Consider the following 24013-nt stretch of genomic DNA (forward strand, 5'->3'; position numbering starts at 1 on the left):
TGCTCTCGAGTTTTTAAACCCTAATTTAAGAAAAATAAACTATTAAAAATAAAATTAAAAAAATAGTGATTTATTAAATGCAACCCCTCCAAATATGCTCTCATTATTTAAAAAAAAAAACAACCTAAATTGCCCACTATTTATTGCAATATATTCAGTTCATCACATTTAAAAAAAAAAAATGCGTCAATGTTAACATAATGTTAGCTTCCAGTGTTAGCATCAGCTTAATTTTTCGTGTTAGCATCTTTACATTAGCGTGAATGTTACCCCTATTAGTTGATTTAAGAGCAACATTAGCTTCAGCATAAGCTTCCAGTGTTGACTTGAAATAGCTTGTCCTCCAACATTAGATTTTGATGTAATTTTAGAGTTAAGGAAGAACAGAGCTTCCGAAGTTAGCTTCTGGGGATAGTGTCTAGCCTTGCCGCTAACATTAGTGCCCAACTTTACTTCTTATCCAACTATACTGCCGTTAGCTTCCGAGGTTAGCTTCCAATGTTAGCTTCTGGGGATAGCGTCAAACCTTACCGCTGACGTTAGCGCCCAGCTGTATCTCTTATCCAACTATACTGCTGTTAGCTTCTGACTTAACCCCGAAAATCAGCTTCTGATATGATTTTCAATGTAAGGTAATCTTTTGTTTCCTCATTAGTTAACTTTATCTTTCTTAGCTTCAGCCTTTATCAACAAAATTATATTTCAAGGTTCCCTCTCACTTTTGTCCGCCTCAATGTTAGCTTTAACTTTAGCTTCCCTCATTACTTGTTAGCGTCATTGCAACCTCGAATGTTCACTTTGTTACTAATTTTGTCAACGTCAGCACCATCTCTTAACATTTAGCTTCTGAAGTTTCCTTCCGACGTTAGCGTCTGAAATTACTTTAAGATTTTAACTCTGTTAGCTTCCGACATTAGTTTATCACCCTGCTGTGTGCGACGTTAACCCCATACGGATCCTCGCCTGCCAGTCAGACATCTACCAGAATTGTCCGCCATGGTGCTGGTCACTGTACACCTCTGGTCATATAGAAATATATTTTTTGTTTTTATTTGACAGACGTGTTTATTTCTCTCCCGTGGACTACGCACGCAGCAATTAATTGCCAACTTTATGTTACATATACCGTAATTTCCGGCCTATAAACCTTGACTTTTTTTCACACGCTTTCAACCCTGCGGTTTATGCGGTGATGCAGCTAATTTGTGCATTTTTTTTTTCTTTTAACGGCCACAAGGGGGCACTCGAACAGAAAAGGTAAGAGTGAGAGAACGGTGGAATATATGTGCCGAGGAAGTGACTTTTGCCGATCCGGCCCTGTTAGCGCTGCGCTAGCGTGTTACTGCCGTGTCTAAGTGATTTTTACCGGTATGTTTTTTTTTTTTTTTTAAACTAACCCTGTTAGCGCAGCGTTAGCGTTAGCGCGGCACTAGCGTTAAACTCTCTGTGTACCGTCTTTCTTTGTAAATATCTTGGATGAGGCTTATAACCAGGTGGTAGTAAGCCGGGAATTACGGCGCATATATATTTATAACTAGCACGCTGTGGTTGTCCTTTAGAGCTTTATGATAGCCGCGGACCAGTTTTCAGGTTTTCTCTGCTTCAGGTTTTGACGACCCATGCTTACAAAATTGCACACCCAAAAAAAAAAAAAGATGTTGCAAAAAAGAGCAGTTCCCCAATCACAACTGATTAGCGCCACGACGTTCACCGCCACCATTTGGTGGCTGAAGCTGATTCGTAAATAAAAAGTTTTGCCTGTAACACAACGTCATAACCAATCACCCAGGTGAAAGGTCATTTCGTGAAAAACCCGTAAGTTTTGGTACTTTGGCACCGCCGTCCTTAATGTTTGCCAGCTTTTATCTGCCATGCAATTCGGCTCACCAGCTGCAGAGGGAGCCGTAGGAATAAGCAGCTTGTTCTCACGCGAGCACGTTCTCGCGTGCCCTCTGTCGACTGTAAACACGAACGCTCGCGATCCGGCGAGCGCGCCGCGTCACGGCGACGGGCGCGACTTCCTGACTGTCCCGGACGCAAGTCTAGCCCACCAGGAAGGCCCCGAAGTAGCTGGCCCTGCCGTCCGCCTCCACGGCGCTGGCGTTGCCGACGGCGACGAAGAGGCGGTCGTCCGGCTGCAGGAAGGCGGTGCCGGCCTGGTTGAGGGAGAACATTCCGGGCTCTTGACCCCGCGGCCAGCAGGCGCTTCGCGAAGACTTCATAAGCAGGATGGGGACCGTGTACGACCTCATCTACGGAAACGACATCCGGATATTTTCATTCTGGTATTTGTTAAGTTTTTCTACTCAGATTTTATTTATGTATTCCCTAATCTGACTTGAGCCGTGTTCAAACCGTCTTTAATTGCATTGTAAACAAAATTTCAAAACTGAATTAAAAAAAATAAGATTTGCAATTTTACAAGCATAAATTGCCTCTGATTGTGAGGGTCCCTCCCCCCCAACAAATGTTTCTGACATATAAAAAAACAAATCAAACAATTTTTTAGTAGCAACAGGAATATAATTTTGCAATAACTCATCTAAAGAAAAATTTCTGTTCAGCCTATTATTGAAAATATTGATTTGATCAAATATTTTTTATATTTAAAATAAACCAATGATGGTGAGGTAATGATCATGCAAAAGTAATATTTTTTTCACAAAAAATTATTTTAAAAAATAGACTGTTAAAAAAATTTTAGGTCTTGACTTTTTTTTTTTAAAGTATGCAATACATATATTTAAAATGCAACTAATAGAAATAAAAATCCATATGAATTTGTATATTTTTCATCATACTTAAATTAATTGCATAGATTTTATTTAACTAGCAATAAATTATTTTTATTACATAAACTTTGCATGCATTTAAAAAGGAAATAGCTAGCTAAAAATGATGTTTTAAAGCTGCTTGTTGATGTAATTCTCCCAAAAATGAAATTATTTTTAAAAGATGAACTATCTAATGATACGGACATTGGTGTTTAAAAAAAAAAAAAAAGATAATTCTGAAAAATTGGGATGTGCGTCATCTTTCTGACCTTTTTATAGATATACTGGACGAGCTGGGCTCCTTCCTGGTCTTGCTCCTCCTCCCGGTCCTTGTTCCAGGGGGAGGACAGCCTGAAGTACGTCTGCGCGTAGATGTAGTAGAGGCCGGCCCGGCGCACCAGCAAGTCTCCTCCTCTCAGCTCCACGTTGTGCAAGAACGACTGACCTCGGTGACCCTCCCAAGCCGTGACGCGCTGGCCCAGGTAACGTCTGCGGCTCCTCGCGTCGTCTGCGGGGGGACCGCGGTCCAAAACTTTGATTTGCGTTGAAATAAAACACAAAACAATCAAGACGGAACGGTGGATCAGCTGGTAAAGCGTTGGCCTCCCAGTTCTGAGGTCCAGGGTTCAATCCCGGAACACCCCCCCCCCCCCCCCCCCCCTGTAGAGTTTGCGTGTTCTCCCCGTGCCTGCGTGGATTTTCCTCCGGGTGGTCACTCCGGTTTCCTCCCACATTCCCAAAACATCCGACATTAATCGGACACTCTAAATTGCCCCTAGGTGTGATTGGTTGGGTTGTCTCTGTGTGCCCTCTGATTGGCCGGCAACCAGTTCAGGGTGTGCCCCGCCTCCTAGAGCCTATAGGCTCCAGCACTCCCCGTGACCCTTGTGAGGATAAGCGGCAAAGAAGATGGATGGATGGATGGACTAAACAATCATATCATAGAACTTGCTTGCAAAAAATAAAAACATTTTTAAAACATGTTTTGAATTTTTAAAAAATTTGCAAGTAAATTAGAGGCAAAGAAAATATTTTGTTTTGAATTTTCTTTTCAATCAATTAATAATGATAAATAATAATTCAATGGATTTAATAATGATTTAACGTCAGAATGCAAGCAAAGTTTAAACATTTTGCATTTAAAATGCTATGAAATGAATAAGAGCTAATGATCATGAAAGTCATGCAGAAGTGGGTGGAAAAAATACTTTTTATAAATGGCCCCAAAAATATTTTTCACAAGCCTCCAAAATCTATTATTATAAATGTATTGTATATTTCTATTTTTATATGCCATTTTTTTAATGAATGAGGAAAAAAATCAATTCCTTTTGACATTTTAAATTTGCTGTATATTTAATCATTTGAAATGAATCATTTATTAAATGTGTTTTTCATGATCAATTAATGATTCACGTGCTAAACCTCAGACCCGTCGGAAAAAAGCATTGCGGGAAATTGGAAGGGATTGTACAATAATAGCCCAAGATTGAGACCAGCTCGGAACACTCGGCTCATTCTTCACCCACCGCAAAAGTTCAAAGGTCACCAGAGGTGTTCAAAACGTCTTTTCTCGCCTACCTTCTTGCGTGCGTGAGGAAGAGGTCGTAGCGGCGGTGGCGGTCACGTGCGCCGCCACGTCGGCACGGACGTGGCCGCCGGGGAGGAACGGAAGGACCCCGGTCAGTTTATCTGGAAAACCGCACCGTTGCCTGATTATTTTTTATTTATTTTTTTTAAATTTGATGCAGAAAATATCTTTTGCTCGTCACGGCGACAACACCCGATGCGCTCTTACTTGTCGTGCCGGACGATATCTCCTTCTCTAATCTGGCCGCCGTCGCCTGGAAGAAAAAAACACAAATCACGCACGCACCCAAAAAAAAAAAAAAAAAAAATCAAAAAGTGGATGAATGAATCATCTGAAACTTTTATGATGGAATTCCCCTAAATGAGCTCCAAACCCGGAATAAAGAGTCGTTGATTAAGTGGTGTCAAACATATGGCTCGTGGGCTATAACTGGCCCATCCGACCGGTGAGAATAGAACAGATTAACGTGTAAATTTTCAAAGTAACTTTTCTCCTTTTTTTTTTTTTTTTTTTTTTCCCAACAGAGAGCACACTGGTGACCATTTCAATGAAAACCATCCATTTTCTTCGCCGCTTATCCTCACGAGGGGCGCGGTCGCGCGGCTAGTGCATGCGTTGCTGGTGAGCATATGTGGAGAATGTCGCCAGCAAGAAAGCGTTCTGGGTCGTCACATATCGGGGAAGATGTCGTCCTCCCACCAAAAAGTGTAAACATCCATCCATTTTCTAGTTCTACTTCCTGTGTATGCTAGCCTAACGAGGGTAACTAGCATCAATGACATGATTATCCGAACTGATTAAAATGTTGTTTTCCGTATGACTCGCGTCATGGCACAAAAGTTATATAAATAGATGTACATCATGTAGACCATGATTTTCCATCCATCCATTTTCTTTGCCGCTTATCCTCACAAGGGTTGCGGTCATACCGTAGCCTATCCCAGCTGTCGCTGGGCAGGAGGTGGGGGTACACCCTGAACTGGTTGCCAGCCAACCGCAGGGCACATTGAGATAAACAGCCAGACTCACAATCACACCTTGGTGCAATTTAAAGTTATTAATAATAATTCATTTCCATGAAAAATTAGCACCCCAAATGACAAATCCAAAATTGCCTGTTACTGAGGACTCGACACTTGATCTTGATGCACGCCCAGTTGGACAATTTTTGAAAAATGGTTGACAAATTTTACCGGCCAAATTTTTACGCTCTGATTTCAAGATCGCGCCGGTACGGTAAATCAAAACAAAAGTAATAATAATAATCATAATAATCGTCCGAAGGGCAGCTTATGTCTTGCAGGCTGTCCTGCATTTTAGGGGGTTACAAGGGGGGGGGGGGGGGGAATGAAAAAGAAAGAAACCTTCTCGATGTGGTGGCGGAGTTGTTGCAGGACCCGCCAGCAGGGGTCGCTCTTCCTGTCGTCGAACAGGAAGCGGTGATTGGCGTCCTTCAAACATGACAAACTCCCGCCGGAAAAGCTGCCCTGCATCTGTTGGGCGGGGGGGGGGGGGGGGTGGGGAACATTAACCTTTATTACTAAGTCTTGGATCTAGTCCAAGTAGAAACCGCAAAGGAACCATCATAAATTCGCGCTCTGGATGAAATATTTTTTTTTTTTTTTTTTTAGCCATGCGTCCGCATAAATCAGTGAAAGGTCAACGGAAGGGAAAAAGTGGTATTCCCCCCCCCCCCCGAGGGTCCTTCTTTCCCAACATTCCGGATTCCAGACGGCGGTTAAACCTTGTGACATTTTAGCGACGACTATTTTGTTACTTCGCACAAACGCCCGCGAGAAAAAAATCTTGTGCTCGGCTCGCTATTTATATTTCATATACTCGTTCATATTCATATTTGCTTCAGATTGATCCAAAACTGGATTAAATATTCCCCTGCCCCGCCCACCACCCCAAAAATATCATACATGTGGATATACTGTATTACATCCTTTGCTTAATAATTTGTCAAGTCACACGAAATTGTAAAACAGATATTCAATAAATTGGTGCCTCTGTACAGAAAGTCAAAATATAATTTTTAATGTGATAAAACGTGAATTGGTAAAACAGTGGCGCCTCGAGATGGGAGATTCATTTGTTCCGCAATATATAACACAAATCATCTTTCCCCATTGAAATGAATAGACATGCCAATAATCTGTTCGAAACTCCCATCCGTCCGTCCATTTTCTTCGCCGCTTATCCTCACAAGGGTGACGGGGAGTGCCAGAGCCTATCCTGGCTGTCGACGGGCAGGAGGCGGAGTACGCCCTGAACTGGTCGCCAGCCGATCGCAGGGCACATTGAGACAAACAGTCTCACTCGAAATTGTGTTTGATTAATGTCATGTGTTTTTGGGATGTGGGAGGAAACCGGAGTGCCTGGAGAAAAGCCACACAGGCACGGGGGAAAACATGACAAATGAGTTTAGTGTGGCACCCTGTCGTGCACGACCTGGCCAGTGGTGGCAGTATAACACAGTCATGCAGACAAAAATGAAGTTTCACAATGACTAATTGATTCATTAAGTTGCTGTGATATTAGTTTTTCACAAATCATATGGCCGCATTGTCTGTCGACATGTGTTGCTGCACCGTTTGTGTTGAAATACCCACACTTGCGTCTTTTAGTTGAGTAGCTCGTCCGCCGACTAAAGGAACAGCGAGAACCCCGAATTGCCCGCACGCCGGCTTGGTGAACGAGAAACCCTTTTTCAACCGCCTTACCCGAATAAACAAAAGGAAATTATGAATTATTGTCATCCCCTCACAAAAAAAAAAACGGTGTTTCCCGTTGTGCGTTAGCATGAAGCTACAGTTGTTTTGAACGCACTTTCAACGGCTGGAAGGGCTCGTTTCGGAAAAATCCTTCACAGTGCTGCAACGTCAAAAGCGAAACAAAAACAAAACCCCCCCAAAAAATATCTCAACAGCCTCGAGCCTGAAAAACTTGGCCACTCTATAAAAATAGTTCAACATCCATCCATCCGTTTTCTTTGCCGCTTATCCTCACAAGGGTCGCAGGGAGCCGTCGAGGGGCAGGAGGCGGGGCACGCCCTGAGCTGGTTTGCCAGCCGATCGCGGGGCGCAGTGAGACAGTCACACCTATGGGCAATTTAGAGTGTCCGATTAATGTCGGACGTTTTTGGGGAAACCGGAGTGCCCACCCGGAGGAAAACCCACGTAGGCACGGGGAGAACCTGCAAACTCCGCATAGCCGGGGATTGAACCTCAGAACTGTGAAGCCAACACTTTACCAGCTGATCCACTGTGCCGCCATATTTTAAAATATAATGTATATTAAAAAAAAAATGCTTGCATTAGTCTCAGCTTTAGCACACGTGTGCCAAACATAGGGCGCGGGGGGCCAACTCTGGTCCGCCACAAAATTTGACGTGGCCCCTAAAAAGTAATCACGCGTCTACTTCCACGATTCAGTGCAATATGTAGGATATACTAACAATGTAATATTTCAAGTATTTTTTTTTTTTTTACCAAACCCTTTTTAGCAGAAATGGAAATAATTATTGAACAACCTTGACTTCTCATTTGAAGACTATTTACTGTGGAATTGATAAGAAGCGGCGATTAAATGTGTTAGTGGGCGGCACGGTGATTCAGCTAGTAAAGCATTGGGCTCGCAGTTCTGAGGACCCGGGTTGGATCCCGGCCCCGCCTGTGTGGAGTTTGCACGTTCTCCCCGCGCCTGCGTGGCTTTTCTCCGGGTGGGCACTCCGGTTTCCCCCCACATCCCCAAAAACGTCCGACATTAATCGGACACTCTAAATTGCCCCTCGGTGGGATTGCGAGTGCGATTGGTTGTTTGTCTCTATGTGCCCTGCGATTGGCTGGCGACCAGCTCAGAGTGACCCCGCCTCCTGCCCTTCGACAGCCGGGATCGACTCCCGCACTCCCCGTGACCCTCGTGAGGATAAGCGGCTAAGAAAATGGATGGATGGATAAATGCGTTGGCGGTTTCACCGCTGAGGTGGTAACTGTGACAAATATGAGTTTTGACACCCCTGTAGGCGGGAATCGGATCTAAAGTCCACTTACTGGCAGGCGGATTTGTCAAGAAAAACGTTGCGTAATTTTATATTAATAACACAAACATTTTACAAACACTACGGCGGCCGCACTTCCTGATATTGTGGACTCCGAAGCGCTCGCATTCCTGCGTGATGAGGCGAAAGCCCCGACGCCACATCGAACTTGTTTACGCGCTAAGCGAACGCTGCCGGGAAGCGGCTGCGAGTCCCGCGGTCGGCGGGAGGAAGTCAAGGAAGGGGGTCCAAAAGTACCGTGTGCAGGACTCTGTTGAAGAAGACCACGCTGACCGCCAGGGTGAGGGTCTGCAGGACCACGGCGACCAGCACCGCCAGGCACGAGCCCCGGGAAGCGCTCATGTCGGTGTGCCGAGCGGGCGCCGCCGTCCCCGCCGCTTTGCGCCGGAGTGGAAACTGACAACCGTGGAGGGGTGGGGGGCAGGCGGGGGTTGGGTTTATGGTGGGGAGGAGCGGTTACTCCCACCGCGCTTCGCCGCCCTCTAGAAAGTCCTCGCTCGTCCCGTGGAAATATGTCCCGCGCCGATCAAAGCACCCGAAGGCATCGTTCCTGCAGCTGCGTCGGGGTGTGTCAGCAACGCAAACGCATCAGGATGGGGGGGGGGAGTCCACTACTTCCTACTATTGTAGCGGTGATCTACGACTTCTTGCCAACTGACCCTCTCCATTGTCTGGGGGGGGGGGGGGGGGGGGTGGCTCGCCATCACCGCCGTGCAGAAGATGGTTGTGCAAGCGGACATGTTGTCGGTGGGTTTGAAAAGTCGACACACCCAAAATGAAACCAAACTGAAGCTTTACCGCACATTTTATACCATTTATTTTATACCTCGAGCTAACCTTTACGCTTCGATTCAAAGTCGTAGTAAAAATTGAAGGCTGTGACAATGTTGCACAAGTGTGCACACCCTGTCGGGACTGGACCTGACGCTGCTTTCTGAATGGACCAATTGCAGGCAGTCCTCGGGTTAAGACGGTCTCGACCTAAGACGTTTGGACTTTACAACGCCCGTTCCCCCGTCCGCCACTTTGTCCGGCTAACGCTCGTCCGTGTTTGTTCGCCGGGAGTATCTTCGCATTTTTCGCCCTCATTTTTAGAGATTAGCGCCCCAAATAAAGAAGCTGCGTGTTTTTTTTTTTTGCAGCCAAAAGAAAATCCCTCACCATGGAAACGAAGCTCAAGATCATAAAAAGATTGGAGGAAGGAGAGACGGGAACACCACCAAGGTATCTCACGGTCGACCGTGGTGACAATTATTCAAGACAAAGGTCGTATTTTAGCGCACGTGAAGGGTTCCGTTCCTGCGTCGGAAACAATGATCACAAAGCGGGGTTCTTTGGTACTCGCCGGGATGGAGAGGATTGAGGACCAGGTTCCGTCGCAATAGCTAAGCACAGCCTCCCTCGGCAGTCATGCTCACTACGTCATTTTGTGTATTTCAATGTATTTGTTTTTTTATACTTGAACAGCGGAAGTCGAAATTCGAGTCAAGCCGCTGCCGTAGGAACGGATCTCAGTCGTAGACCGAGGACTCCCCCGGACATTCCGACTCGTGTGAAATGGAAGTCGTCGCACCCCTGCCCCCATTCTGAACCCACGCAAAGATCCACTATTGCAGGTACTTTTTAAACTTCTCCTCTCAAAAAGTATTCAACCTGACTTTTCAGCGGATCTGGACAGGTCACATTAACGGTGGGAAACCTTTTCAAATGATTTATCTTTGTCTCTTGTCCCCCCCCCCCACCTTTTTTTTTTTTCCCTAAATGTCACAAAAGAATTGGGGTGGGGTGGGGGGGGGGCTCGGGGGCTTTTCACAGCCACTGTCAGGGCGTCAAAAGTTTTTACGCGAGTCACTTCCGAGGCCCCGTTTTCCCCCACGGGGGAGAGAAGCCGACACCCTGGGAGAGGGGCAACGCCCCGCCCCACCCCCCACGGCAACGCGCCGCGGGAGCAAGTCGGGACGTGTGTAGCCATGTCGAAAATATCACAGAAGAATTCTTTGGGTGGGGGGGGGGTGGGGGGGGGAAGAGGCTTCAAGGTATTTAATGCCGCTCCCGGTTGAAAGTCACACTTGAAATGCTTTTACCTCAAGTAGACTCGACTATTGTAATGGTCTTCTGACGGGATTCCCAAGGAAGCCCATTAAACAACTGCAGCTCAGTTTCGGACCGGAACAAAGAGGTAAGAGCACACAACTCCAATTCGAAAGTCTTGACTCCGGCTTGTGGTCCGCTTTACAATAGATTTTTAAAGTTCTAAGGGTTGAAGTCTTGAATGCAGGAAAGAAATGCAAATGGGCTCTGAGATCGACTGACTCAGGTTAGTGCAGGTGTGTCAAATTCATTTTTGTGTCGCGGGCCACATTGTTGTTACGGTTTTCCCTCAGAGGGCCGGTATGACTGTGAAACCACAAAAACCTTTCACCACCTCATATTTATACGTAAAATTAGAAATTTTGGTCCAGATTTTGAGCAAGAGTCACGGAGGTTAGCGCACAATGGTTTGCCTTCGCGGGCCCCATAAAATCATGCGGTGGGCCAGATCTGGCCCCCGGGCCTTGAGTTTGACACCCGTGGGTTAGGGTTCGAGTCCAAAGCAAACATGGCGAAGCAGCATTTAGCTGCTTATGCCGCACACAAATGGAATAAATTGTCAGCGGAAATCACGTCAGCCACAAGTGCGAATGTTTTTAAATCCAGGTTAAAAAGTCGATTTTTATTTCTATTTTGTATTTTTTAATGATATTTCGTGCGCAGTTTCAATGTAACTATGTTTTACCTTTTTTGTTTTTAAATTCTTTTGTGTATTTGAAATGACTTTGGCGGAATAATGCCCCCCTGCTAGCTTTATCCCAACATGGAATGGAAAAACACCATTGACGAGCTAACAGTTACCATAGACAGTTGTGATTCGAGAACACTTTATTTGTCCAAAATGTAACCAACTGACCGGCGACCCTTGTGAGAATAAGCGGCTTGGAAAATGGGCCGGGAAAGGGGGATGTCAAGTTCATGACCAAAAACGGCCAGCAGAGGGTAGCAAAGCGCCGGTTTGAATCAATAACAAATCAGGAATCCGCTGCCATGTTGGATGGAGGAATGATTTTACATCACCTCGAAAATAACGACGGTAGTTATTTCTAATAACTCTTTTTATGAATTGAAATGTAAAGCAACATCCAGTTATATATATATATATGTTGTCACTTTTCAAGAGGCTGCGAAATACTTTTTGTCGTACAAACCTGGCAACCCGGAGTGCGGCGGGTTACTTATGAACGTCCTGGAGCAATGAAATCGGAAAATATTCACATTTGGATTCAAGTATCTTTTAAAAATTGTTTTTTTTTTTATTAAATCATGAAAAAAAAAATGTAAACACACAACTTCCAGATGGTTCATGCAGGTAAGCTACGCTAACTTCTAACAGCACAATTAGCTTGCCAAAACGAACTAAAACTGAAGACGAATTGATAAGACTCGAGTGATCGTCAATACGGAGGCTCAAATTAGAAACTCCCATTTTAAAAAAAATGGATTTTGAAATTATGACTGTAAATGTGTTAGGATAAGCGCTCATAAATGGTGCCTTGAGTGGTATTAACCCGCTGTTGATTATTGTTTTCCAAAATAAAAGATGTTTGCAAATGCGGCGGGGCCGGCGTGGGTTCGATTCCCGCTCAGTGACGGTGTCGATAGGTGCCCTGCGACTGACCGGCGACCAGTTCAGGGTGCGGTCCGCCTTTTGGCCCGAAGTTAGCTGGGATATGCCGCAGCACTTCTGTGAGGATAAGCGGCTTGGAAAATGGAGAGTTAATTTTTACCGTTGAGCGATTAATCGATTATCCCAACTCTTTGTCGATTGATTGGATAATCGATCCATTGCACCGCCCTTTGTCGTCGCTACAAGTTTTCGCGCAGCCACCGGACGTAGTCGGCGAAGGCCCTCACCCCGACGTCGAACGCGAACGGCCACGCGGTGAAGCCGAAGCACCCGTGGAAGCCGTCCCGGCGGTGCTCGCTCGTCACCTCCACGCCGGCGTCCCTCAGCCGCCGCGCGTACATCAGCCCGTCGTCCCGCAGCACGTCGTACTCGCACGTCATCACGTAGGCCCGTGGGCACTTGGCCAGAACCTCGCCCGCCGCCAGGAGGGGCGCCGCGCGCACGTCCAGCAGAGCCGGAATCTCGTCCAGGATTCCTACATGTGGCAGACGTCCACAGTTCATATTCATCCATCCGTTTTCTTAGCCGCTTATCCTCACGAGGGTCGCGGCGAGTGCCGGAGCCTATCCCAGCTGTCGACGGGCAGGAGGCGGGGCACACCCTGAACTGGTCGCCAGCCAATCGCAGGGTGCATGGAGACAAACAAATGCAATCAATCACAATCACACCTACGGCCAATTTAGAGTGTCCAATCAATCCATCCATCGATTTTCTTCACTGCTTATCCTCACAAGGGTCGCGGGGAGTGCCGGAGCCTATCCCAGCTGTCAGCGGGCAGGAGGCGGGGCACACCCTGAACTGGTCGTCAGCCAATCGCAGGGTGCATGGAGACAAACAAATGCAATCAATCACAATCACACCTACGGCCAATTTAGAGTGTCCACTACTTATCCTCACAAGGGTCGCGGGGAGTGCTGGAGCCTATCCCAGCTGTCAGCGGGCAGGAGGCGGGGCACACCCTGAACTGGTCGCCAGCCAATCGCAGGGCGCATAGAGGCAATCACACCTGGGGGCAATTTAGAGTGTCCAATTAATGTCGGGTATTTTTGGGACGTGGGAGGAAAGCGGAGTGCCCACCCGGAGAAAAGCCGGATCGAACCCGGGACCTCAGAACTGTGAGGCCAAGGCTTTACCAGCTGATCCACCGTGCCACCCACTTCATATTTTTACATACGGAGTTAGCTGGGATAGTCCCCAGCGTTCCTGTGACCCTTGTGAGGATGAGCGCCTTGGAAAATGGAAATAGTGCTTTGGGCACTGTGATGCTAAAGCTAACGGGCTATATCAGCGGATTCCATTTATGATACGCACTCATATGTTAATGCGTATGACGTTTCCATACCACGAGGTCCGTCGCCGCGTACGGGGAAGTAGTCCTCCTGGTGCTCGGGGGGGAGGAGGGCGGTCCAGTCCAGGCGAGCCCTCAGCTCCGGCGCGACGTCGGAAGTGTGCCCGTTGGCCAGGAGGTGCGGCTTCAGGGAGGGGCCGCCGCCCAGGTACTGCAGCCAGAACTGGACCATGAGGGGACGGCTGAGGATGACCATGTCCCGGTTCTGACGGTAGGACGGCGTGTTGAAGTCCAAAGCCTGAAGCGCCGGGTAGATCAAAGCTTGGACGCTGAACTTGACCCTCACGCTCTCGTCCATGGCAATCTTAAAAATGAAATGTAATTAATTTTAAAAAAAAATGTCGTTTTTGTCCAATTCCAAGATTTCACCATCTTAAAAATTTCAAGAATTACATTTTTAAAAATATGATGTGTAAATTTGATACAAAAGAGATTTCTGTCAAATAGTAATATACTTTCAGTTTTAACAAATAAATAAATACATTTTTAAAAATTGAAAATATATTTTTCAAAATTGTATTATCCTAAATCCTTTGTCCTCCATATTTTAGAAAATCTACGTGTGACGATAAGCCCAATCGCCAAAGCGAACTTCCTCCCGATCTCGTCCTGAAGACGGAAATTTCAAATTTTGGAAATTTTGAATCCCGCGGCCTCGGCGGACGTCGTCACTGTCAGTCGGGCGACCTCCTGAGCGAGCGCCGCCGCCAGGTTGCCGCCCGCGCTGTCCCCCGACACGGCCACGCGCTCGGGGTCCACGCCGTGCTCGGCCAGCGCCGCCGGGGTCAGGAAGCGCTTGGCGGCCGTCAGGCAGTCCAGGTACGGCGTCGGGAAGCGGGCGTCGGGGTGCAGACGGTAACTTCGGCGGCCGGGGGAGGAGAGAACACGTGAACGCGGGGCGACAAACGGCGGCGGCGGCGGCGGAAGACGTTTACGAGGCTTACTCGACAGAAACCACGACCGTGTTGAGCTCTCGGGACAATTCACGGCACACTCGGTCGTACGTGCCGTCCTCTGGGGAACGAAACGCGAGCGGCATTTTATCGACGACTGTAAACAAACGGGCCGACGCGGTCAAATTCGGACTCACTGGCGCTGCCGTAGGCCCAACCTCCTCCGTGGAGGTACAGCAGGCCTCTCCTTAGGCCGCCCTCGCCGGCCGTCGGAGGCCGGTAAACGCGAACGGGGACGCCGTCGAAAGCCACGTCGCGGACCGCCGAGGGCGACCCGCCCGGCCCGGCCGTCGACTTCCTCAAGGTCTTCTTGACGTGGTGGCCCAAACCCAGCCGTTCCATCGCATGTGCCTGGGGAGGGGGAGGGGGAGGGGGTGGGGGTGGGGGAGGGGCGCGTAAACTTCATTCGTCATCTCGCCGGCGAGTGTATGCGTTGCTGGTCAGCATATGTGGAAAATGTCGCCAGCGACTGAGCGTTCTGGATCATCGCATTTTACGTGGCTTATCGGAAAATATCTTGTCATCCCACCAAAAAGTGTAAACATACACCCGCTTATCCTCACAAGGGTCGCGGGGAGTGCTGGAGCCTATCGCAGCTGTCAACAGGCACACCTTGAACTGGTCGCCAGCCAATCGCAGGGCACGTCGAGAGAAACAGCAACACTTGCAATCACACCTTGGGCCAATTAATGTTTGTGGAATGTGGGAGGAAACCGGAGTCCCCACCCGGAGAAAAGCCACGCGGGCACGGGGTTAACACACAGGCGGGTCCGGGATTGAACCCAGGTCCTCAGAACTGTGAGGCCAACCCTTTCCAGCTGCTCCACCATGCCGCCAAATGTAAGCAGTAAATTACATCAGCCGCCTGGATCTCGCCGACAAGCGCGCGCATCCCGACTGACGTTTGGTCATCGCTCGGTGGTTTGCCTCTCGCCCGCTTGCCAGCAAGTGTGTCCATTAAACAATGGGATGGATCTTGCCAGCTAGTGTACATTCTCCAGTTTGACTGTTTTCTGTCCCCTGTGGCTCGGCGGGCTCGTTCTCGTCCCCTCGCCGGCGAGTGTGCACGTTCTGGTTCAATGCATGTTTTGGGTCACTTATCGGGCAAGAACTTGTCATCCCACCAAAAATGATGTATAAATTACATTTACACACCGCGTCAGCCGCCTGGATCTCGCCGGCGAGCGCGCGCATTCCGACCGACATTTGGTCTGGTTCTCGTCTGCTCGCCAGCAAGTGTGTGCAGTTAAATCAGTCTGGATCTTGCTGTCAAGCATCAGTGAGGAAGATGTCGCCAGCGAGTGTCCGTATTCCGGTTTGACTTTTTTTCGCTCCCGTATGGCTCGGCGGGCTCGTTCCCGTCCCCTCGCCGGCGAGTGTGCGCGTTGAGTAGAAACAATATTTGGAGGCGGCAGTTGACTGTTTATGACGTTATTCAGTCTTGTTTCTGTCTGTAGTTTTACTAAGTCTCTCTCTCTATATATATCTATACGCTCATTTCATACTTCATTTTGTTGTTTTGTCAGTTTTGTAGCAAATGAGCTAACGGCTCAGTATAGTTGCAAAACGCGGGAGCGGATGTAGCGTGCCGATCCCTGAACTATTGCACCACCGCCGTCTTTGATCTGCGCACGACGTACCGAGGTGCAAAGGTGAGCACGCCGACAAGACAATAGTGTCAACATTACTGACGCAGGCGTTGTCGGGGTTGGCCAGGAAACTTTAGAATCGGTGATTTTTTTTTTTTTTTTTTTTTTTGGGGGGGGGGTTAAAAACTCGAATAACAGATTCCATGTCAATCACACATTTCTTTATTTTTGTCTCGTAAGTTTCTTTTTGTTTGCTAAGACTGGACGTGTGCACTCACGGTTTATTGCACAGTTGCGTAAAAATACATGTTTGTTTTTAGCTTTAGGTCTTCGCCAGTCAGGGTTCTGGTTTTGATATCGACACTGCAGGTCCTGAGATCTACGATCATTTTTTTTTTTTTTAGTTTTGTAGGTTAAGGAAGCGGCCGTCAGATCATTTTACAAATTTAGGGAACGCTTTGGAGTGATTTGGTCGATTTCGAAGTCCAGGAAGTAAAGACTGGAGTCTTCAAATTTGAAAAGGTGGCTGCTTGAGGAAATGATCAAAAGCAGGGGGGCGGAGGACGCAGCCCTGGGGAGCGCCACTGTTTGAGAATAGGACAGAGGACATACCCATTCAAGCTGCCCTTTAATTAACAATATTCAGTGTGGCACGTGATCAAAAATAATACAGTAGAAATTCATTTTTGCTTTTGTATTTAAATACATTTCTGAGCCTGTAGCCAATTTACATTTATTTCTACCATTAACATTTTTTTAACACAATTACATAGTATAGCGTCACTTCTGCAAGCCTACAATTATTTTTCAAACAAATATTTATTGCAATTATAATTGAAAAGTGCGGGTTAGTATGAAGACCAACAGACCACCCCCCCCCCCCCCCCCCCGCTCATTTACCAGGCATATGAAAGTCTTGAGGATGGCGTCCAGCAGCAAAAGCTTCCACTGCTGCCCGATGGCGGAGGGCAGCGGTCTGGACACGCAGTACCGCAGCGCCGCGGCGGCGGCCAGGGAGGAGGCGGCGACGCCCGCCCAGAGCAGCCACATCTCGGATCAGCCTCTCGGTGTCGCGTCGGCGCTCGTGTGGAAGTGGATCTGGATCTGGACCGGGACCCGCTGAGCAAAGTAAGCAAGCTGACAGTCGTCAATGTGGTAGGAAGGGGGCGTGGCCAAAACACTTCCAAGGTTGCCTGTTTAATTATTACAAAGGATTCAACTTTAAAAAAAAAAAAAAGATTGTGAGACTAGAAAGACTCAAAGTGAACATAATCGCTCGAGCATAGTTTTGTGGATCTCACTTTGGGATTTTGTGACGAGTTTAACTTTTTTTTTTTTTATATATATCAAAATGGTGTTATTTGAAAAGTACTCGCAAGGACTCGGCCGGGTAGTGAGTGAGTCGTACTACACTCTTGTCGCCACACGAGGGCGAAATAGACCTCTGGAATGCAGGCCTAAATGAAACTAAGCCGGAAGGGTCTGTATGTGTGTATATTATTTTATTTTATTTTTTTTTTAGCAGTTTCATTGATATTTCAGTCATCTGATTTTTTTTTCACTCTTAATATAATATTATTTCTTGTTTTTTGTTTAAAATGCAACTTTTGGAAAAAGTTCCCGATTTTTAAGTTGTTTTTTTTTTTGGCAGTTTTATTGCAATTTCTGTTATCAGATTTTTTTCTTTTTGCTTTTAATATCATAATTTTATTTCTTGTTTGTTTTTTTTAAAAATGCTACTTTGGAAAAAAGTTATCGATTTTTTTTGGGGCAGTTTTATTGCAATTTCAGTTATCAGATTTTTTTTCCTTTTAATATAATGTAATTTTTTCTTTTTCAAATGCAACTTTGGAAAAAGTTACTTTTTTTGTTTTTTTTAAATTTACACTCGCACTATCACAAAATTATCAAATCATACCCACGTGCAAAGACTATAATAATAATTAGCAAACTGTGTAATACTGCAGCTATAGCTAAGTGTTGTTAAATTCAACTGCATTAACGTGAAAGCTGTTTTTCATATTTTGACCCCGTTATGTAACAAATGGGTTGTTACACTTTTTTTTTGTCAACGTAAATCTTTTGCCTTCACATCTGGTCCTTTTTTTTGTTGTTGTTGTTGTTTTAAATACAAACAACGATTGCCAAGTGTAATCAGGGGTAATAAAACGGGTGCCACAGTTCCGCTGGCGTCGAGCTTTTTCTTCTTCCCACGGGTTCCCTTGGCTTCTCCCGCCGTCCATCGCGGTTTTCCCTTGCGAGAAGATAAAGAGCGGCGACGAGGACCTGACCCGGCCCCTTGGCCACGGACGGATTTTCCAAAACAAGCCGGGCCGAGCGCGCCCGGCCGTGTCCGATTAACCTTTGGGTGCTCCTGCCGGAGCTCGCGCTTGAAACGTTGAGATTTCGGAAGGCTGTAATAAAGTCGGCAAAAAAAAAAAAAAGAGAAGCCCGACGTGGGGACGGTTTGGACTTCGTCTTTGGGCCGCGTGGCCGTGTCGGACAAACTCCGTTCCGGGTGTTGAGTGCGTTTTGTGACCTCTTCTTGGCCTACAAATTCCGCAGCAGTACTTAAAATCTACTCATGACCTGTCTTTAACTCTTCTCTGATGAGGGGGAAAAAAAATAATAATCCAACATCCGGCTACTCGTTTGTATTTCGATTAAAATTTCCTGAAGAAAATCGTGATCTGGGCGGTCTCAGCTGGTAAAGCGTTGGCCTCACAGTTCTGAGGACCCGGGTTTGATCCCGGCCCCGCCTGTGTGGATTTTGCATGTCCCCCGGCCTGCGTGGTTTTTCTCTGGGTGGGCACTGCGGTTTCCTCCCACACCCCAAAAAACATGCAACATGAATTGGACACTCTAAATTGCCCATAGGTGTGATTGTGAGTGCGGCTGTTTGTCTGGATGTGCCCTAATTCACTTCAACAAAGTTTTGTTTCCGGTTGCTGTCGTTCACCGCTTCACCTTTTATAGGCCGAGGTTGTTTTTTTTTTTTTTTTTTTTTGGCGAAAAAGCGACGTCAGTATTTCCCCAAACTTCATCGGTGGATAAGTGAGAAAACACAATTTTCCGTCAAATTATTTTTGATGAATTTCATAATAGAGAACTCCGCAAATTGAATTTGATTTTCAAATGCGAGGAAACAAGTTTGCAATTTTCTGTCTGAAAGAGGACGTCGCAGAGACGACAAATGAACACTGCGTTTTGCCATGTCTTTTCCCATATTTTCAAAAACATATCGAACTGATTGACTTAATATGTCACATTTTTATGACAAAACATGCTTAGTTTTTTTGTTATGTTATGATGAAGGTGCTTCACAGCGTATTTTGGGAAAAGCTAACATGTCACGCAAATCGGCCCCTAGCTCATACGCAAGCTTTCTTGGTGTCTTTCCTTTGCAATTCAATTCAATTCAATTAAAAATCCTTCATATTACCAGAACTGGAAAAAAATGTCAAGCTCACGCGACTAGTTTTAATTCCACATGCCAAAATTTGAGGAAAAACCCCGCCATAATCCAACGTGTAAAGCGCGCGTAATCCACACGTTTTGGGAGTAGCAAGATGGCGGCCGACTGGCATCACTATGCAGCCTTTTTCTTAGGTCAGCGGTCACTCAACGTTTAGATGAGGAATTTGTGCTCTCTCGGGTGACGCCCCGTCACCATCTACAGAAACGGACCTTTTAAGATGGGAGCGCCACAAAAAGACAGAATCTGTTTCTCCATCTTGGACATGGTTACATTTGCTCCGTGTACTTGTCCTCCAACTGCCCATTTACGATTTCATCCGGATTTTTGGGAGGATTTTCTCGCACATTTCAAGCGACTTGAAGATTGACGATCCGGAAACGTTTACCTGACGGGACACACGCAAAACGCAGTCGCGTTCAAGATGAAATTGGGATTGGGATGGGAAAGGATGCCCGAGTACCCCGGAGAAAAGCCACGCAGGCATCAGAACACGCAAAATCCAGACAGGAAGGCTTCGGTTCCAATCCGGATCCTCACTTCAAGTGTGCCGTCGTGCGGCCTTTTGAAGACTTCGTGCTCGCCGTGAACCAAATTTCTCGGCATCCGTCCGGGCCGGGAGGGTTCAGAGGTCGGCGGTCGGACTGGGCCCGACGAGGACAGCTGCGTGCCTCAGCCCTGACATTGCACAGGGGGAGGGGGGCGGGCGAGCGGTTTCATTTAGAGCTGTCAAAGTCAGTTCGAGGTGCGCAACATTCAACCTCCAGAACTGCCCACCCCCCGACTCCACTTCAGACCCGCAACCTCTCGAACGTGACACCGCCCTGTTGTATACGATGTCCAAATCTGGGCCCTGGAGACCAGTCCAGGGTGTGTCCTGCCTCTCATAAAGCACAACGGATGCATGTTTGAGTCCCGTCAAGCGCATCGTGCGACGCGAAACCCGAGCTAACGAGCTAACCACGGTGCATAAAAAAAAAAAAAGTCTCAAACCAAAGCAACAGCATTTTCCTTTTGCTTACTAAATATGCTTTTCCGAATTAGCGCAATAAAATAATATTAGCATCACGGCAGATTTATTTGATTCAAAACAGATGCTATAAAACATGTTTCGGGATTAGCCAAGAGACAAAAAAAAAAATAAGCTAAATTCAGTGAGACTAAATATTTGCCTTTTTCTCAGTAAACTCGCTTCTCTAAATTAGCTCGTCAAAAAAATGCTAGCGTAGTGAACACATTCAATACAAAACGTCTGATATAAAAGAACATTTTTGGAATGACTAATTTAAACAAAAAAAAATTAAACTACAACCCCTTTTTATTGGTACATTTGATTAGCCAAGGACCAAAAATGTACAACAGATCATTTGTCATTCGCTAAATATCACTGGCTAACTCAAATTAGCTTGCTAAAACAGTACAAGCATCTGATCTTACCTACTTAGCACAAGAAAAACAATTTAAAACATTTGGATAAGCCAAAGTAAAATAGAAAGGTTAAAAAGGACCCTTTGCCATTTGCTAGCAAAAAGCTAGTCTGAATCATCTTGCTAACACAGTGCTCCGCTCGCAAATTGTTTGATTAATTAAATGGCAAAGTATTTATCGAGAAGATGAACCGTGGCGTTGACAACGCTCAAAATGATAGGCTACCCCAAGGCCAACATAAACGGTTGTCATTCGCTAAATATCACTGGCTAACTCAAATTAGCTTGCTAAAACAGTAGAAGCATCTGATCTCACCTACTTAGCACAAGAAAAACGATTGAAGCCATTTGGATAAGCCAAAGTAAAATAAAAAGGATAAAAATTTGCTAGCAAAAAGCTAGTTTGAATCATCTTGCTAACACAGTGCTCTGCTCGCAAATTGTTTGATTAATTAAATGTCAAACTATTCATCGAGAAGATGAATTGTGGTGTTCACAATGCTGAAAAATGATAAGCTATCCAAAAACCAGCGGAAATAGTTGCCATTTGCTAAATATTACTGGCTAACTCAAATTAGCTTGCTAAAACAGTAGATGCATCTGATCTTACTTACTTAGCACGAGAAAAACGATTTAAGCCATTTGGATAAGCCAAAGTAAAATAAAAAGGATAAAAATTTGCTAGCAAAAAGCTAGTCTGAATCATCTTGCTAACACAGGGCTCCGCTCGCAAATTGTTTGATTAATGAAATGGCAAACTATTCATCGACAAGATGAATCGTGGCGTTCACAATGCTCACAATGATACGCTACTCCAAGGCCAACGGAAACGGTTGTCATTCGCTAAATAAAAACAAGACTAGCGCGGCGTCCGCCGCCTCAAATATGTACGGCGATTTCGCATTTAGCTTTACAAGCAATCAACTCCTCCCGTTTAAAAGCGGCGTGACGGACTGACTGACTGTTGACGCGGAGCCCTGCGGTCGATCCGGGCCGAGTTCTGCGCCGCAAACAGCCCGAGAAATTATCCGAGTTGCTTGACTGGGCCGTGCTGTCACGCTCTGAAAATATATATTGTCCCTTGTAGGAATAACGGGGGAGGGACGGGACGGGACGGGTGGGGGGTTGTTGCGCTGTGAGAACCGCCGACACAAGTCCCTTCATCTCCGCCGCTCATTGCTGTGTCGCAAAGATTTATTATGGATGACGTTCCGCGAGGAGCGGACTCAACGTGGGGAACATTGCGTCCCCCCCCAACCCCACCCCCCCCTCAGCATACATTAAAATACGCATACGCTATAGGGACACAAGTACTGGGACAGGAGACACATTTTATCCGAGAGCAGACTGGAGGCAAGCGAGAAAACTGTTGGACAACACAGTTTCCTTCTTGGTGTATTGACATAGTAGTGCAGCAATGATGAGACTGTGGAGTGTATGATAGTAAAAACCAAGATGGAGAAGAATCTCGTCCTTTCCCTGGGAGACTCATTTTATCCAAATGGAGATTGAGGGTGCAGCAGAAAGTGTGGCGTTTAGTACATAATCAACTTTTATGGTAGTATGGAGACTAATATATTAATTAATAATATAAATATTATCCAAAAGGAGAATAAGGGCAGCCGGGAATCAGAGACTGTGAAGTGTAAACGTCAACGGAGGACGTCGAGTACTGTACAGCGGCGCCTCGGTTCTCGACAACAATGCGTTCCAGAAGGCCGGTTGAAAAGTGAAACGTTTGAAATCCGAAGAGCGTTCTCCCATTACAATTAATAGAAAATGAAATAATGCGTTCCAAGCCTAAAAAAAAAATGTTTTTTTAAAAGCGTATTTTAAAGCTTTTCGTGATAATAAACTGGACAGCAGATATACATTTATAGTTTAAATACTTACATTAAGTCATTTAAGAAATTAATTAAGAAACCGTATTTATGTAATTGTGATTGGAATCTCAGAATCTCATTGCTTTTGCTATAAATCTATGAATGTGTGGATTAAAAAAAAAATCCAACACAGGGTTTGGGGGTGGTTTATGTGAAGTATAACTGAAGATGGACAAAACCAGTTTCCCCCCCCCCCCTCAAGGTGATCTTGGATGAACCAAACTTTCAACTGTGTGTAATATTATTATTATTATTGTTTTTTTTTTTACATTTTTATTTATTTATTTATTTATTTGGGGGGGGGGTTAGAGAAGATAGCAGTGGAATTGTTTCGGAAGATTATTTGGCAAATGCGGTTCAGCCGCCAAACAAACGTCGAGGTCCTCTCCAAAGCTGACCCGGCCTGCCACTCTGCACGAGCCCCCGCCCCCGCCCCCGCCCGCGGAGCGCTGCCCTCGGGAACTCCCCCTAAAGTTCCCCCGGTCCTCCTCTCCGCTCACTCGGCTCAGTCGCTCGACGACGGGCTGTCACACACGTAAAACGTTGACGCGAGGAACGCGGTCGAAGCAAGCCCAGCCCAGCCCTCCCGTCAACCGAGGCGCTGCCCGCCGCTCGCGTCGCCGGCCCGCGGTGGTCGCGACACGGCCGAGGAGGCGGCGGAAGGAGCGGCTCGCCGCCGGAGGTGGACGACGAGTTGGGGACGCGAAAAAAGGGGGAAAAGGTAAGGGACGACGGTGTGTTGTACGTTCCATTTGCTCGTAAACTTTGCGGGGATGTGTTTCGTGGACGCTTTTTCCAACAACCAGGCCGCGTTTTTTCCCCCCCACGTAAGTATTTTACCTCGGCTCTGGCTCGTGTTTCTTCCCGGGTTACGTGCGTGAATTTCGGCGAGTGCGCGCTAGCTTAACACCCCCCCCGACGCCCTGCTGGCTTCAGGTAACTTTGGCCGTCGGAGTATCACTTTGTCACGGTTCATCCGGGGAGAGTCCATCATATTTACATTAATTTACATATTTGTGTAAATTTCGAGGTAAAAGTCCTTGCGATGTTGCCTTCGCTGTTCAGTTGTGCATGTGCCTCATGAGATGGGTTTGGATGTCCTGTAAATCCCAGAAAATGCCAGTGGTTTTTTTTTCGTTTTGTTTTTTTTGTCCGACACCCAAACGCCTCACTACACAATTGTGAGTGC

General features: G+C 46.4%; 3 protein-coding genes and 2 long non-coding RNA genes across 10 annotated transcripts in view; 3 read left to right on the plus strand and 2 right to left on the minus strand.

Moving 5' to 3' along the window:
* Positions 1–111: 111 nt before the first annotated feature.
* On the minus strand, positions 112–8874 carry LOC133513079 (tumor necrosis factor ligand superfamily member 10-like). 2 transcript variants are annotated; one of them, XM_061843424.1, is made up of 6 exons: positions 8666–8874; positions 5730–5858; positions 4573–4618; positions 4356–4466; positions 3044–3306; positions 112–2252 (listed from the first exon to the last, which is right to left on the minus strand). In XM_061843424.1, exons 1-6 carry the CDS (start codon positions 8768–8770, stop codon positions 2043–2045), a joined length of 864 nt encoding a protein of 287 aa, XP_061699408.1. In that variant the 5' UTR covers positions 8771–8874; the 3' UTR covers positions 112–2042. The 2 variants fall into 2 exon arrangements, with proteins under 2 accessions (XP_061699408.1, XP_061699409.1); XM_061843425.1 differs by having other exon boundaries at positions 3044–3282; positions 8666–8854.
* A 239-nt stretch (positions 8875–9113) lies between these two features.
* Positions 9114–14185, plus strand: LOC133513620 (uncharacterized). 2 transcript variants are annotated; one of them, XR_009798543.1, is made up of 4 exons: positions 9114–9175; positions 9571–10044; positions 13498–13708; positions 14049–14185. It is a non-coding gene; the product is annotated as an uncharacterized LOC133513620 (long non-coding RNA). The 2 variants fall into 2 exon arrangements; XR_009798542.1 differs by lacking the exon at positions 9114–9175 and adding an exon at positions 9376–9471.
* LOC133513618 (neutral cholesterol ester hydrolase 1-like) lies at positions 10442–18213 on the minus strand. 4 transcript variants are annotated; one of them, XM_061844564.1, is made up of 7 exons: positions 16940–18213; positions 14588–14801; positions 14442–14511; positions 14185–14356; positions 13492–13801; positions 12881–12947; positions 10442–12624 (listed from the first exon to the last, which is right to left on the minus strand). In XM_061844564.1, exons 1-7 carry the CDS (start codon positions 17087–17089, stop codon positions 12246–12248), a joined length of 1362 nt encoding a protein of 453 aa, XP_061700548.1. In that variant the 5' UTR covers positions 17090–18213; the 3' UTR covers positions 10442–12245. The 4 variants fall into 4 exon arrangements, 3 of the variants coding, with proteins under 3 accessions (XP_061700548.1, XP_061700549.1, XP_061700550.1); XR_009798539.1 differs by having other exon boundaries at positions 12493–12624; positions 12822–12947; XM_061844565.1 differs by lacking the exon at positions 12881–12947 and having other exon boundaries at positions 10444–12624.
* Positions 14180–17081, plus strand: LOC133513619 (uncharacterized). The gene is made up of 3 exons (XR_009798541.1): positions 14180–14316; positions 15977–16102; positions 16943–17081. It is a non-coding gene; the product is annotated as an uncharacterized LOC133513619 (long non-coding RNA).
* A 4983-nt stretch (positions 18214–23196) lies between the features above and the next one.
* The window catches only part of ppp2r3a (protein phosphatase 2, regulatory subunit B'', alpha), a 48588-nt gene continuing 47771 nt past the window's right edge, over positions 23197–24013 (plus strand). The window contains exon 1 of the mRNA XM_061844095.1: positions 23197–23545. The gene's annotated coding sequence lies outside the window, so the exon portion shown is untranslated. The remainder of the gene's footprint in view (positions 23546–24013) is intronic.

The sequence above is a fragment of the Syngnathoides biaculeatus genome, chromosome 15, assembly GCF_019802595.1.
Source record: "Syngnathoides biaculeatus isolate LvHL_M chromosome 15, ASM1980259v1, whole genome shotgun sequence".
NCBI classification, from domain to species: domain Eukaryota; kingdom Metazoa; phylum Chordata; class Actinopteri; order Syngnathiformes; family Syngnathidae; genus Syngnathoides; species Syngnathoides biaculeatus.